At 44.7% G+C, this 14,969-nt stretch overlaps 1 protein-coding gene across 1 annotated transcript in view; it reads left to right on the top strand.

Moving 5' to 3' along the window:
* Positions 1-14,969, top strand: part of PAPPA (pappalysin 1) — a 248,894-nt gene that overhangs the window by 58,849 nt on the left and 175,076 nt on the right. The window contains exons 4-5 of the mRNA XM_061201000.1: positions 371-664; positions 9,782-9,974. Of these exons, the coding sequence (XP_061056983.1) occupies positions 371-664; positions 9,782-9,974 (487 nt within the window). The remainder of the gene's footprint in view (positions 1-370; positions 665-9,781; positions 9,975-14,969) is intronic.

The following is a 14,969-nucleotide window of genomic DNA, read 5'->3' as shown; positions in this document are numbered from 1 at the left end:
GCGTGCCACGCTTCCTAAGAAGTTGCAGCTGAAATGTTGGCCAGCCCAGAAATCAGAGTCCTTGAATTCTAATTATGCCACTTCTTCTAAGTAGTTTGAAATCCCCTTGGTTAAGTTGCCTCACTTTTTTAGGCATCGGTGTTTTCAACTGAAAAATGAAGGGATTGCACAAAATGACTTTTGAGACTCCTTCCTACTCAATCAGTGATTAACACCGCGAGTCGTAACAGCTCTCAGCAGTGGAGTCGTAGGGTGGAGAAGCCCGTGGTTACTTTGGGCAGTACCCCACTGACCCTTGATTGGTTTGGGGATCCCCGCATCAGGAAGCAGAATGCCCAGTTTGCCTAATGCTCTGGCTTTCCCCTTGCAGGTGGCATTGTCTTGAATCCATCTTTCTATGGCATTCCTGGGCACACCCACACCATGATCCATGAGATCGGGCACAGCCTGGGCCTCTATCACATCTTCCGAGGCATCTCAGAAATCCAGTCTTGCAGTGACCCCTGCATGGAGACAGAGCCTTCCTTTGAGACCGGAGACCTCTGCAGTGACACCAACCCAGCCCCAAAACACAAGTTCTGCGGTGACCCGGGGCCAGGGAACGACACCTGTGGCTTTAATAGCTTCTTCAACACTCCTTACAACAACTTCATGAGCTATGCAGGTAAGGCCAACACTCTGCAGGGTGCACGGGGCTGGGTGTCACACGTGGCCTCTGGTCCTGGCTCAGTGAAGCCTCGAGCAAGCTGCTTGCCTTTTCTAAGATTTCTTCATCCCAACAATTCCTCATCCCAAATAATCAAGATAATATTCCTTCCGTGAGCACCTCGTGGATACAAGGAAGATGTTGTATCTGAGGGCTTCTCAGAAGGAAGCTCACCAGGACTGAAAGTAGGGAAACCTGCGTAGAAGGCCCAGCTCTGCCACAGGGTCACCTAATGCCTTGGGGTCTGTCACATGTCCTCTCTGGGTCCCGCTTTTCTCAAGAAAATGGAATCTTTGGAACTGACCTCCAAGGTTCCTCCTAGTTTTGCAGCTGTAATTTTCTAAGCTGGTGGTGGTTGAAACTTTATTTATTTATTTGAAACTTTTTTTTGTTTTTTAAATAGGGCTTTGGGGAATCCTTTTTTTTTTAAATTTATTTATTTATTTATTTATTTTTGGCTGTGTTGGGTCTTCGTTTCTGTGCGAGGGCTTTCTCTAGTTGCGGCGAGCGGGGGCCACTCTTCATCGCGGTGCGCGGGCCTCTCACTGTCGCGGCCTCTCTTGTTGCGGAGCACAGGCTCCAGACGCGCAGGCTCAGTAGTTGTGGCTCACGGGCTTTGTTGCTCCGCGGCATGTGGGATCCTCCCAGACCAGGCTTCGAACCCGTGTCCCCTGCATTGGCAGGCAGACTCTCAACCACTGCGCCACCAGGGAAGCCCCTGAAACGTTTTTTAAAACACAGAACTCTCACATGCTCCTTTAGTGTTTTATTATAGAAAAAAATAGAATGCTTTTGGTTTTGCAAATATGAAATTATTACATAAGTTGGATATGTTTTTCTCCTAACTGCATATATCCTTTCAAAGCCCTTTTTCATACCATCAGTAACAGCGTTAAAGACTCATTCTTTGGATTCTAGGATGCCCTGTACTTCCTTTTAGTGTATGTCAAGGCCACTTCCAGCCCTTATAACATCTTTGGCAAATTAGAACAAGATAGCCCTTCCTTAGCGCGGTCACAGCCCTCACTACTGGCCGCCTAACTAAGAGTTTTTGGGTAACACACCACCTGCAAAACTGCACATGGTAGCCCAGCATCCAATTCTATTATAATATTCAACTTCAGTGTTTCTTTCCACCAACCAAAACAAGCGAGGTCTGTGAAGGCGAAGCTTGCCTCTAAGACATCACTGTATTCTCAGTACCTAGCACAGGGCCTTGTGCTTTAAAAACGTTTGTTAAGAAGAAAGGGAGGAAAGAGGGAAGAAGGGAAAGAGAAAGGCAAGGAGGGAAGAAAATGAATAAATTCTCTAATAACAGGCATATAAAATTGATTCTTACCAATAACAATATTTCTACTTGTAAAAAAGCTTATTGTTCATAAAGGACTTTAATATACACTATCTTATTTAATTCTCACAAGAAACCTATGAGGTAGGAACTATCACCATTTCACAGGTGACAGACAGTACAATCCAGAGGCTGACTGAAGTCTTTGGCCCCAGGTCGCACATCTGACTCAAAGTATTTTTTTTTTTTTTTTTTACAATGGAATTGCTTAGTTAAATCTCTAATTTTATTTTATTTTTTTAACATCTTTATTGGAGTATAATTGCTTTACATTGTTGTGTTAGTTGCTGCTGTATAACAAAGTGAATCAGCTATACGTATACATATATCCCCATATCCCCTCCCTCTTGCGTCTCCCTCCCACACTCCCTATCCCACCCCTCTAGGTGGTCACAGAGCACCGAGCTGATCTCCCTGTGCTATGCGGCTGCTTCCCACTAGCTATCTATTTTACATTTGGTAGTGTGTATATGTCCATGCCACTCTCTCACTTTGTCCCAGCTTACCCTTCCCCCTTCCCGTCCTCAAGTCCATTCTCTAAGTCTGCGTCTTTATTCCTGTCCTGCCCCTAGGTTCTTCAGAACCACTTTTTTTTTTTTTTTTTAGATTCCATATATATGTGTTAGCACACGGTATTTGTTTTTCTGTTTCTGACTTACTTCACTGTGTATGACAGACTCTAGGTCCATCCACCTCACTACAAAGAACTCAGTTTCGTTTCTTTTTATGGCTGAGTAATATTCCATTGTATATATGTGCCACATCTTCTTTATCCATTCATCTGTCGATGGACACTTAGGTTGCTTCCATGTCCTGGCTATTGTTAAATAGAGTTGCAATGAACATTGTGGTACATGACTCTTTTTGAATTATGGTTTTCTCAGGGTGTATGCCCGGTAGTGGGATTGCTGGGTCGTATGGTAGTTCTATTTTTAGTTTTTTAAGGCACCTCCATACTGTTCTCCATAGTGGCTGTATCAATTTACATTCCCACCAACAGTGCAAGAGGGGTCCCTTTTCTCCACACCCTCTCCAGCATTTATTGTTTGTAGATTTTTTTTTTAATTTTTAAATTTTATTTTATTTATATTTTTTATACAGCAGGTCCTTATTAGTCATCAATTTTATACACATCAGTGTATACGTGTCAATCCCAATCGCCCAATTCATCACACCACCACCCCTGCTGCTTTCCCCCCTTGGTGTCCATACGTTTGTTCTCTACATCTGTGTCTCAATTTCTGCCCTGCAAACCGGTTCATCTGTACCATTTTTCTAGGTTCCACATATACGTGTTAATATACGATATTTGTTTTTCTCTTTCTGACTTACTTCACTCTGTATGACGGTCTCTAGATCCATCCACGTCTCAACAAATGACCCAATTTCGTTCCTTTTTATGGCTGAGTAATATTCCATTGTATATATGTTTGTAGATTTTTTGATGATGGCCATTCTGACCAGTGTGAGGTGATACCTCATTGTAGTTTTGATTTGCATTTCTCTAGTGATTAGTGATGTTGAGCATCCTTTCATGTGTTTGTTGGCAGTCTGTATATCTTCTTTGGAGAAATGTCTATTTAGGTCTTCTGCCCATTTTTGGATTGGGTTGTTTGTTTTTTTAATATTGAGCTGCATGAGCTGCTTGTATATTTTGGTGACTCCAAGTATTTTTTTTTCTCGTTTACTCTCATGCCTCTCTTCAAATGAGACATAGCTGATGGCTGAGTGGGATATTGAGCATTTTGGGTGGCTTTTGAGCTCTGTCCCACAGAGATGCTTCGGGGAGCTGCCCTGAGTGGCTGTGTGACTCTAGGCCTCCATCTCTGCTTGAACCAGGGGAGCCCCCTTCCAACAGTTTTCCGTTTCTGTTGGAGTTTTGCCTCAGATTGCATTTGAAGAGAGGATTTCCCTCCTGAAACCCAATGAATTCGACGATTGCCCGTGGGTCTTCCTGGTTTCCCATTTGGGCTGATGACCTCTGGGGGCCTCTCCAGTTTAAGGTTCCTACAGTTCACACCTGAGGTCTCTTGAAGGGTCAGTACCCACCCTTGGCACCATAAACGGTCCTTAGGTTTGGGTCTCTAAAAAAGACCCGGGTACTGGGTATTTCCTCAAAAGCAGATTCCTACTGGGCTCCCATTCCTAGCCAAGCCTGCGTCTCACATCCGGTGCCCTGTCCTCTCACAGGGCCCTGCTTACGTTCCATTTCTATAGCACCTTTCCTTGGCCAGCTCAATGCACATGGAAAATAAACAATAACATGAGTTTGGAAGTTTGCCGGCCTCTTAGGGGTCAGGAGCTGCCACTAGCTACCAGACCCCCATAAACTAAATCTTTTTTTGTTCCCCTTTGTACAGATCTAAAGGGTGATTGATTTAATGTTGTTTTTTTAAAGGAACCCCTCAGCTCAGTGACCCATTAACAGCAGAACTAATTCACTGGGCTACGATAACAAACTTACACCCGCAAAAGCATATTCAAGGCAACCACGAACTTTGAAATGTTTGTTTTCCTTAGGATCTCTGATAGATGAGGTGACAAAAGCAGCTGGATGAAATTCAAAATGCAGACCAGGATCGGGTTCTCAGGGCTGGGGAGAGCAATGCACAGGGGGTTTGCAGTCAAGGCAAGAGGGTGGAAACCTTGCCGGCTCAGCTGCTCCGAGTTCCTTCCTTCCTGGGTCCTCCAACTTTCTGCAAAGCTGTATGTGTTCTGTGTCTGTGCTGCCCTGTATGGTAGCCATTAGCCGCTTGTGGCTATTGAGCACTTGAAGCACGGCAAGTGAGACTGAGGAACTGAATTGTTAGTCCTAAGTAATTTTAATTAATTGAACGTGGCTGGTGGCAGGTCTACAGAAATTACTGAGTGCCTGTGGCGTGCCAGACACTGTAGGAAACACTTCTTAGGCTTGTCTCATTGAATCCTCAAAATAACCCAATGGAGTAAGTGCTATTACTATTGCACCCATTTTACAGATGCAGAAAGTGTGGTTTAGGGATTTTAAGTCACTTTCCCAGGGTCACACAGCAAAAACAAGGTATGCCTTCTATTGCAGAGCCTGCATTTAAGCAAGAATTATTTGGCTCCCTTTCTGATACTGGGGAAGTTTAAGAGAGTCCCATCTGCCTAGATTAAGCAGGCACCAGGCAGGTGATGGGGCAAGCCAGGTCGAGCACCGGGTGAGTGCGGTCACGTTGAGCTGTTGGATAATCCCCGGGCAGATAGAAGGGCAGCAGCTCAGATTTTACTTCCTGAAGGTAATAGGCCATAGGGAGCCAACCAAGAGGACCCTCCAGGCCTTGCCTCCTCAAGAGTGTGGAAACCAGGCCTTCCCCAGCCTTTGGGAGCAAGTGTCTTGCCACCGTTGTTCTGTGTGTCTCTTTTAATATGCACATACGCTTTGACCCAGCAGCCCCACCTCTAAGAAGTATATCCTAAGGAAATAAATCAGTTGATGTGTTTAAAGATTTAGTCCTGAAAATGTTCTTAGCAATGTTTATCCTCCAAATATTAATTAGGCATTTACTGTCTGCCAAGCATAGAAAAGAAGTGCTTTTATACGCGTGAAAAAATAGAAGCTTCCTACAAGTCCAAAGAGAATGGGTTGCTGAAGTAAATCACAAGGTACCTATATGATAGAACATTATGTGACCACTGAAGATGCGTAGCAGATGGTTGAGGGGCACAAAGCAGAGAAACATGGTGGTTCAGAGTGCGAAGTGTGGAGTGTGGGGACCAACCTGAATCCTCCGTGTGCTAGCCTTTGACCTCAGGCAAGTTACTTCTCTCTGAGCCTGTTACTTCATCGATACCATGGAGGTTAATCACCCTTACCTTGCATGACAGTAGGTGCGATTGTACAGGTGAAGGCTTTAGATCTGTCCTTGGTACTATAACTCGTGCTCAATAAGTGACAATTAGTAGGATTATTTGTTCACTGTTTAGCGTGAAAACAGCCCAGAGCCTAATGTATAGTGTGAGACCTGGAATATATATCATATATCATCACAAGTATATATATGATGTTTGTGATGATAAGAACTACAGAAATTCACTGTAGATATTCACATCCATCTACACATACATATATGTGTATACTAGGTATTAATTGTATTATCTCTAGGTAATGTTTATGGTAATGTTTATTTCTTTGCAGTATTCTTGGCACATTCCAAATGCTCTACAGTGAATATAATCACTTATTGCTGTTGCTATTATTATTATTTTTAAAACAACAAAAAGGCAGAGACTTTTACAAAGGGCAACTCAGTTATTCACGCACTAGAAATGGTTAGCTTGTTAAATGCTTTCATCAGCTGTAGGAAGCAGTTAGCATCATGATTCCTTATTTAACAGCGGGTAGAAATGAGGCTGTCAGGGGTCAGCATTGTGCCCGAGGCTCCACAGGGAGTGGAGGCCCTGAACCTCCATGCTCTGTGCCCTTCCAGCTACGGATGGAAATTGTTCTTGAGAACAAAGTTTGATTAGAAAACTCAGGGCACAACTTCAACAGCATGGGGACTGGTGCAGACTCCAGAATACTGAAATCCCCCCAAAGTCCTTTCTGCCTGGGGACAATGTGGGGACAGAAGAACAAGATGGGTTGGCTGGTCCTAGAGACCAGGATCAAGTGGCCACGGATATCAGGAGGGAAAGCCTGTGATGGCAGAAAGCTAAGAGGGGCTGACCCAAGACGTTAGCTAATTGAGGCAGAGCCTTTATGATAAACAGAAACCCTTACCTCACCCAAGATTCTGGTAGCAGTTCAGTCTCTAAGTGATCTACCCTGGGAGGGACATTTTCCGACTTCAGCTTTAAAGTTCAGATACAGTTCTGTTCTCCTACCAGGTTCTATCACCTATCCATTTTTCAAACATTTTTATTGACAGACATGGAAACGGCTAATGTTTAAGTTATAAAAGGAAAATATGCTTCTTTGGGGGAAGAAAAGCAAACAAATCAGAATGTAGAGAGGAAAAAAATTGCAGTTTTTCTTCTTCATTCATCTTGATAAATGCTTTATACGTTCCAGCTCATGGAGCCCACACCACAACTCTAAGTAGTGGGGTTGATTTAAATGTCCCCAATTTACACACAAGGGACCTGAGTTTTAAAGTTACTTCCTTGTTTTGGAAATGACTGATTAGAATTCTCTTCTGTGCATGTGCCTCAAGGTACAGAGTCATCCCCCTATTGACAGATGGATGTGTTATTTCTAATATTTTTACTATGTAAATGATGCTTCAAAAGACATCCTTGTACGTATGTTTTCCCTCGTTTTTGTTCATGAGTATCGATCTGTTGAATTCCTAAATGGGATGTTGTGAGATCAAAGAGAATGAATATTTTACATTCTGTTATTTTTTCCTGCTTCTAGTTTTCCAGCATTCACCCACCTCAGTGCATATGCATGCTCACACACACACAGGCTCTATTCCCGGTCCCGAGGCAGTGAGCATTCACTGAGCATTGGTCATACCTCTTGATGTTGCACTTTTCATAACCCTCAGCAGTGTTCTGACATAAGCACTCTTGTTATCATCATCATCTCCACTTTACAGATGGGGAAACCGAAGCACTGAGGGCATAAAATCATTTGACTCCCGATTCCTGACTCCAGGTTCCTCATGCATGAATCTAACTACAGAACCCCTACTTCCTTTGCCATCATGTCCTTCTCCTGCCTGTAACCTATCCAGTGGCTTTTCCAAAGCTTTCAGGATGAAGTGCAAAGTTCATAGTAACAAAGGAAAATGCACCTGATGATCTAACCCTTCTTAGACCATCAAGTGCATTTGGACTCTATTCTCCAGGCAATGGGGACCCATAGAACGTTTGGTATCCAGGGATTTACATGGGGGTGTCTGGGCTTGAGAGTGATTTGTGTAACTAGTCACTCTTTTACAGTGTTTTCCAAAGGGCACCCAATGTATGAAAGACTTCCCCAGGGTGCTGGAAAGGAGACTGTCAAAAATTGCTAAGGGGATCAGAGGCAGCTTCTGTGTATAACCTCCTTGTACCCCCTCCCTTCTCAAAGCTGGATTCTCAAGGTCACGTCCAACTGCCCAGCACCTGCCCAAAGTTATTTTCTGTTTGTTTGATAAGGGGAAGTGAGTTTATGCTGCGGGATTCCCAGTGGCGGGTTTGTTTTAAGATCTGGCGATCCCCGCGCTCCGCCGTCTGGGGCCCAGCTGCGGAAACCCTGACCAGGCGGACACCTCTGGGAAGTGGTGTTTTTGGAAACCAAGCCAAAACAGCGCCTTGCTCTGCCCCTGGGGCAGCTGAATAAAGCTGTTGGAGGGAGAGATGGGAGTCCAGCTTCTTCCTTGGGGTGGGGGGTTGGGGGCGGGTGTGGATAAGTCTCGGGTCGTGGCCTTCATTCCGCATCCTAGAAAAGAGAGACTAGAATTGAAGGTCGTTAGATCTAAAGACTTTAAGAGATTGTATTCCAGCCCTCTCAGACTCAGGCTCAACTCCTGTTTATCAAGCACCTGCAGGATACTTTGCCCAGACAAGGTCTCATGTACCCTCAGAAAGAAGTTCTCATATTGATTAGAAACGTGGCCTTGGAGTCCAGACTGCCTGGGTTCGAATCTCAGATCTGCCCCTAGCTCTGTGCTCTTTAAAAAGCAGGTAGACCCCTCTCAGCCTCCATTTCCTCCTCTGTACAATGCAGAAATCACAGTATTTACTCCAAGACTAGTGGGAGGGTTATATGTGTCCAAAGCACAGTGCCCCATGCCTGGGAGTTTCCCGGTGATAGGACCATGCAGACGGCGTCATTGTCCTTGTATTCCCGCCGTGGACACTGAGTCTGGATGTTTCTGCGTCTGCCTGACTCCTGGCCTGTGCTTGCTGCATAGGACACATCGGCTCTGCAGGCCTGAACTCCCCCTCCCGCCATGCCTCAGCTTTCTTTCTCAGTCTTAGCTGTCCAACCTGGTTGACCTCCAGTTCCACCTCCAGAAACCTCTCCGGTGCATCCTCCTTCCTCAACATGCCGACTCCTCTTCATCATTAGTCAGCATCACAGACCTGAACAGTCTTATAACCACCTTGACCCACACAGCGAACTGACCTTCACTCTATAACTAGGCAGGTAGCTCCTTGAGGGCAGGAATGTTTTACGTTTCCTTGGCCCTTGGCTTAGAGCAGAGACTATGGAATCGATGCTCAGAAAGCTTGTTTGAAGGCCAGTATCACTGCATCAGTAAATAGCACAATTAATGAATGAGTGGATGAATGAATGTGAAGGCGTGAGTGAAGGAACAAGTGAGTGTGTAAAAGAAGGAGTGAGTGGGTGTATGAGTGAATACACAAGAAAATGAGTGGATGAGTGAGAGAGGTTGAATGATTGGTGGGGGAGGGAGCGGATAAGGGAATGTGTGACTTACTGACCAGTGGATTCGGGCCCCGTGGAAAGCAGCTTGTCTTGCCCTTGTCCTCTTGCCCTTGTCCTTATCCATGACCTCCCTCTCCAGGCTCAGACGTGCCTTTTCAGTTCTGTCCTCCCTCCCCTTCCTCCTGTTCCCTCTCACCTGTCTCCAGAAGTGATGACTGCACTAATTTGTTCACAGACCATTAACTCTTGAGCACTGGAAGAGGCCAGCTCTGAGTTGGCAAGGGCTGGGGTGCTGGCTCTTGGTCCACCGGGAGACATCAGCATTCTCTTGCCTGCCCGCCCGTGCAGCGAGGTTCTTATCTCTCCCTCTGCCCACTTGCAGATGACGACTGCACTGACTCCTTCACGCCCAATCAAGTCGCCAGAATGCACTGTTACCTGGACCTGGTGTACCAGAGCTGGCAGCCCTCCAGGAAGCCGGCGCCTGTCGCCCTTGCCCCCCAGATCGTGGGCCACACGACCGACTCCGTGATGCTGGAGTGGTTCCCGCCCATCGACGGCCACTTCTTTGAAAGGTGAGTGTGGCCTGTGAAGTGTTGATGCCCTTCTCTCTCTCCTGCCAAGAAGAGGGAAACTTAGAAGGGAAGCAGCCTTGGAGAGGGATTTCGCTGTGTTTTTTGTTCTTGATCTTGTTTAACGAGTGCCCGCAACGACTAACACAGTGACTGGTCCATAGAGGCAAGATGTAGATTCGGGGGTCAGGGAATACATGAATGATTGCTAACAGAAATTAATGAGTAATGATGCGTATTTTAAGTGGTGAATATGTAGCTTCATTTTATTATTAAAAACATGGCAACCTCTGTCACAAGAACCTCCTCTGGGCCGGAGGTACTGGTCTCATCTCCGTGAGCTCGGGAGTTGAAGTTGCCTCTGGTTAATGGGCTAACGCCTTCCTATACGTATAGTATATGAAGGGTACCTTATACATGAATACACAGGCATATATATACATATATATATATAATTTATTTTTTTAAGGCTTTTAGCTTTCTCTTGAATCAGCATTAAGCTGAGCAGGGCTCAACACTGATTTTTTTTTTTTAGCTGCGTTGGGTCTTCGTTGCTGCGTGGGCTTTCCTAATTGCGGCGAGCAGGGGCTACTGTTCGTTGCGATGTGTGGGCTTCTCATTGCGGTGGCTTCTCTTGTTGTGGAGCACGGGCTCTAGGCGCATGGGCTTCAGTAGTTGTGGCACGCGGGCTCGGTAGTTGTGTCTCGCGGGCTCTAGAGCGCAGGCTCAGTCGTTGGGGCACACGGGCTTAGTTGCTCCGTGGCGTGTGGGATCTTCCCAGACCAGGGATCGAACCTGTGTCCCCTGCATTGGCAAGTGGATTCTTAACCACTGTGCCACCAGGGAAGTCCCACATATATTTTTGTATAATTAGAATCTGTGCCTGTGCCTAGTGTTGTTTTATAGAACTGAAGGTAGAATTTTTAGAAGATCAGAGGATGATAAACTGAGGCACAAGATACCTCAGTTCAGCTCCTGTCTGCCACTCACTAGTGGTATGGCCTTGGGCAGGTCACTTTCCCTCGCTGAGTCTTATTCTCCGCTGAAAAGTGGGTCTAATGATGCCTCCATGGCCTGAAGGTGGAAACCTGAATCAAACGGTTTCTTGTGCTGCCTTTCAGCATCGGGACTCCCTGAGGAGCTCAAGCTTTAGGGGATTTTAAAGGGTCATGAAACGTACTACGATGTTGACCTCTATTTTGGTTGGAACTTGGCTATAATTTAGGGTAGATTAGTATATTGCCCCCCTTCCAGCCCTTCTTGGGGACGTTTTATCCAATAACGATGATACAACACTGATGATGGTGGAAATAATAACCAGCTAATGATTAATTATTACTCTATGGTTGTGGTTGTCACCGTTTATCAAGTGCTTACCCTGCACTGGATTCTGTACTAAATGCTTTCTATACAGTCTCATTTAATCTTTCCAGTAATTCTATAAAAGGGGAATCAACTTCTGCATTTGCCAGATGAGGCAGGGACTGGCGCACAAAGAGGTGGAGAGATTTGACCAAAAGCCCATAGCAGGTGGTGGGAGCTGGGCTTCGACTCACATTTTGCAGGGTCTTATCTGAGGCTCTCATGTTCTTTCATTAAGTCTTTCCAAACCTTGAATTATGAAGGAGGTGTTACCCCTCCCCTCAAAAAAGGCCACAAAATGTGGCAAGGAGCTCTCACAAGTATGGGTGTATACGTGTGTGTGTGCGCGTGTGCATGTGTGTGTGTAAAAAATATATTAGATCATGGCATCACGTTAAATTCGGGCTCCAGTTTTCCACACTACTATCAGTCCCTGAATCTAGAACCTTCATTTGACAGCTGGATGGATGCGATCACAGGGAAAGGAAATGCACTCCCTAGGCCCTCTGTAGAAACCCCCCTTCCTCTTCCCCAGCCATCCTCACTGGGAGCTTAGAGCTGGGGTTGGGAAACCTCATGTGACACTTCAGAGCAGGCTTTCCAGCAGCCCGTAGATTTATTTATTTTTTCTGTGGCATTGAGGAGTATCAGACTTTTGGTCAAGGCTTGGCCTCGATTCCACTTAAAAATGGAAGTTTTGTAAATGAAGCTTCCTGTGTATGTATTCAATTTGTATTTCATAAAGCGGCTATTGTCCATTAAATAAATACCATCTGATTGTTGGAAACCTATTGGAGGGTTAATTGTTGTGTAATGAGATATGTCTCTATTACATAGTGCCCTCAGCTTCAATCAATATGTTTTTAATAACCTATAGTCAGTTGGTACTTGAGGCTCATACAATAGCTATTCTGTTCAGTCTAAGATTTCACAGCGGAGTTATCATACGTTAAATTCAAACTGACATTTTAGAAACATGTCTAATTAGGGTTAACAGCTATGTAGACCATAGTCTATGGCTAAAGGAAGTAGGTCAACAAGTTCAATAAATCGTTGTAAAGGAATGGAACTGTCACTCTCCCATACACACGGAGTTCATACTGGTGGAAATTGGCTTAGTACAAAGTGCACGAGCTTTGATGTCAAGTTGTCTGTGTTCCAGTCTCAGCTTCACCACTCCCAGCCTATGGGACCTTGGGCAAGTCATCTCCCTTCTCTGATCCTCTCTGGCCCTCTGAGTCTTGTTCCATAAAAGGTACGAACCATGCTCACTTCACCTGGCTTTTGTGGGGAATTCAACAAGATGACCTCTGTGCTCTGCCTAGCACACACGCTCTATGTTCAGGAAATACAAGCTCCCTTCTTGTACAGTTTTCCAGAGCTGTTGAGCTACTTGAAAAGTTCTCTTTCCCTGCAAAATCTCTGGTGTTTTCCACTACATTCATCAATGCCAACCTCTCGCCCCTGGCCATCCTCATGTCCTCCTGCTGTTCCTCACATCTGTGGTCTAAGAGAATACAAGGGTTTTCCTTAAAAAAACATATTCAGGTCCTCCCACAGCCTGTGTCCTCACACATGGGCAACTGAATAAATAATTCAAGGCCACCCCTGGCTTTTTTAACTCCTTTATTTTCATCTGTCTTGCAAACATGTGTTGACTAGATGGTTGCATTTTTCTGAACAGTGGGCTGTGGTGTATTGGAAAGAATGCTGGACTGGGGACCAAGAGACCTGGGTCTGAAGTCTTTGCAGCCTCATCCATTTCTTCTTCCTCTTTAGCCTCACTTTTCTGATCTATAAGCTCAAGGGGATCTAGCCTTTCTCAACCAAGGTTCCTTTTCCAAATCTCAGAACACAGTAACTGTTTTCTCAGTTCTCCTAAGGATGGTACATAACTAGTACCATTTTAGATGCATAGGAGAGAGGTTAATTCATTATGTACGGTGGATGCCTTAGAGAAGCACTGTTCAATAGAACATTCTGCAGTGTCCAATATGGTAGCCATTTAGGTAACTGTGGCTGTGGAGCAATTGAAACGTGACAAGTTTAAATGAGGAACTGAAGTGAATTCTACATTTATTTGATTTTAATTCATTTAAATTTAAATAGCCACATGTGATTAGGGGCTGCTGTATTAGACAGCACAGATTTGGAGCTTTAAACTTTGATTCTCATGGAACCTGGGTAAGAAAGATGATCTCTTCCAGTGTTAGTATCCTGTATTTCTGTGATTTCAGAGTGTGTGTGTGTGTGTGTGTGTGTGTGTGTGTGTGTCTGTGTAGATACAGGTGCCCATTAAAATCAAAGAAATGCCAAAGATCAGAAACACATATTGTACACTCCCTGAATGTGTGTAGGATGCTGCCTGATTTTGGTAAAGCCCATTTTGACTCTATGACTTCCTGAGCTATGATTTTGGTGTGGTTACTTTGTACTCGTGATTCTCAGTTTCCTTAACTATAAAATGGGAACATCACCCACCATACTCAGGATCACCCACCTTTGCTTTTTAGTTACTGACTTTGCTTTTACTTGTGCCCAATTTATTCTTCACTCATCATTCAGACTGATCATTTTAAAATGTGAATTAGGTCACGTCACCCATGTGTTGTAACCCTCCAGTGGTTTCCCATTACTTTTATGTGTAATCTAACACGTGGTCTGCAGCACCTTCCGTGATCTGGCCCTTGCCTCTCACTGCTCTTTCCTTCGTCTGTGACTCTTGCCACTCAGGTTTCTTTCAGGACCCCTGTGGACCAAGCCCTTTTTTCTTGCTTAGGTCCTTTACATACCTTTAGACTGAACCTGGAATGCTTTACTCCCACTCTTTGTGTCATTCTTCACCATACCTTGACTAAGATCGTCTATGATTATGCCAATCTAAATAAGCCCAGCACGCTCCACCCCATTATTCTCTGCTACGTCATCTATCAACTTTCCTTCTAGAAATGATGAATCTGTACTTTTATATCTATTTATCTGTTTGTTTAGGGACCGTTGCCTCTGCTGGATGGAAAGCTCTTATGAGGGCAGGTACCACACCAAATGTACTCACCCTTGGATGGTTAATGTCTGGTAGTTGTACAGTGCTAACAACCAGAGGCTGTTCAATGAGTATCCACTGAATGAATAGATGAAATATTGAATGAACACATGAACCAGTGATGGAACATGAGGGAATGCACTTGGTAGAGCTCTGTGTAAATTAGGCACATTTATTGTCAGGTGGATGATGGCTTATTCACTCATCAAAGTATTTATTGGGAACCTACGCTGTGTCAGGAACTCAGTGAAGTGCGGGTGACTGTATGTGTATCATCTAAAACAAAGCATCTAAAGAAGTAGCAAGGCTCAATTACCATTAAGGTCGGTGCGACTCCTGATTCCATACAAGGATGTTTGTAATCTCACCGTCGTCATAAAGCCAGTCCTGTGACCCTGAGTTGCTATGCATGGATTGTGGTCATTGTAATGGAACCAGAGTGGTGCTGAGCGCCTCTCTCTCCACTCCTCATCCCCTGCCTGCAAGCATATTTGTATAATCATCATTATTGCTAGTCCAGGAGTACCTTATACATACTGAAAATATATAGACAGTTCAGAAAACCAGAAGGAATAAAAGTAGGGAGGGAGGAA

The sequence above is a fragment of the Eubalaena glacialis genome, chromosome 9, assembly GCF_028564815.1.
Source record: "Eubalaena glacialis isolate mEubGla1 chromosome 9, mEubGla1.1.hap2.+ XY, whole genome shotgun sequence".
NCBI lineage: Eukaryota > Metazoa > Chordata > Mammalia > Artiodactyla > Balaenidae > Eubalaena > Eubalaena glacialis.
The sequence above is the reverse complement of the archived record's forward strand: the minus strand, read 5'-3'. Positions and strand labels throughout refer to the sequence as shown.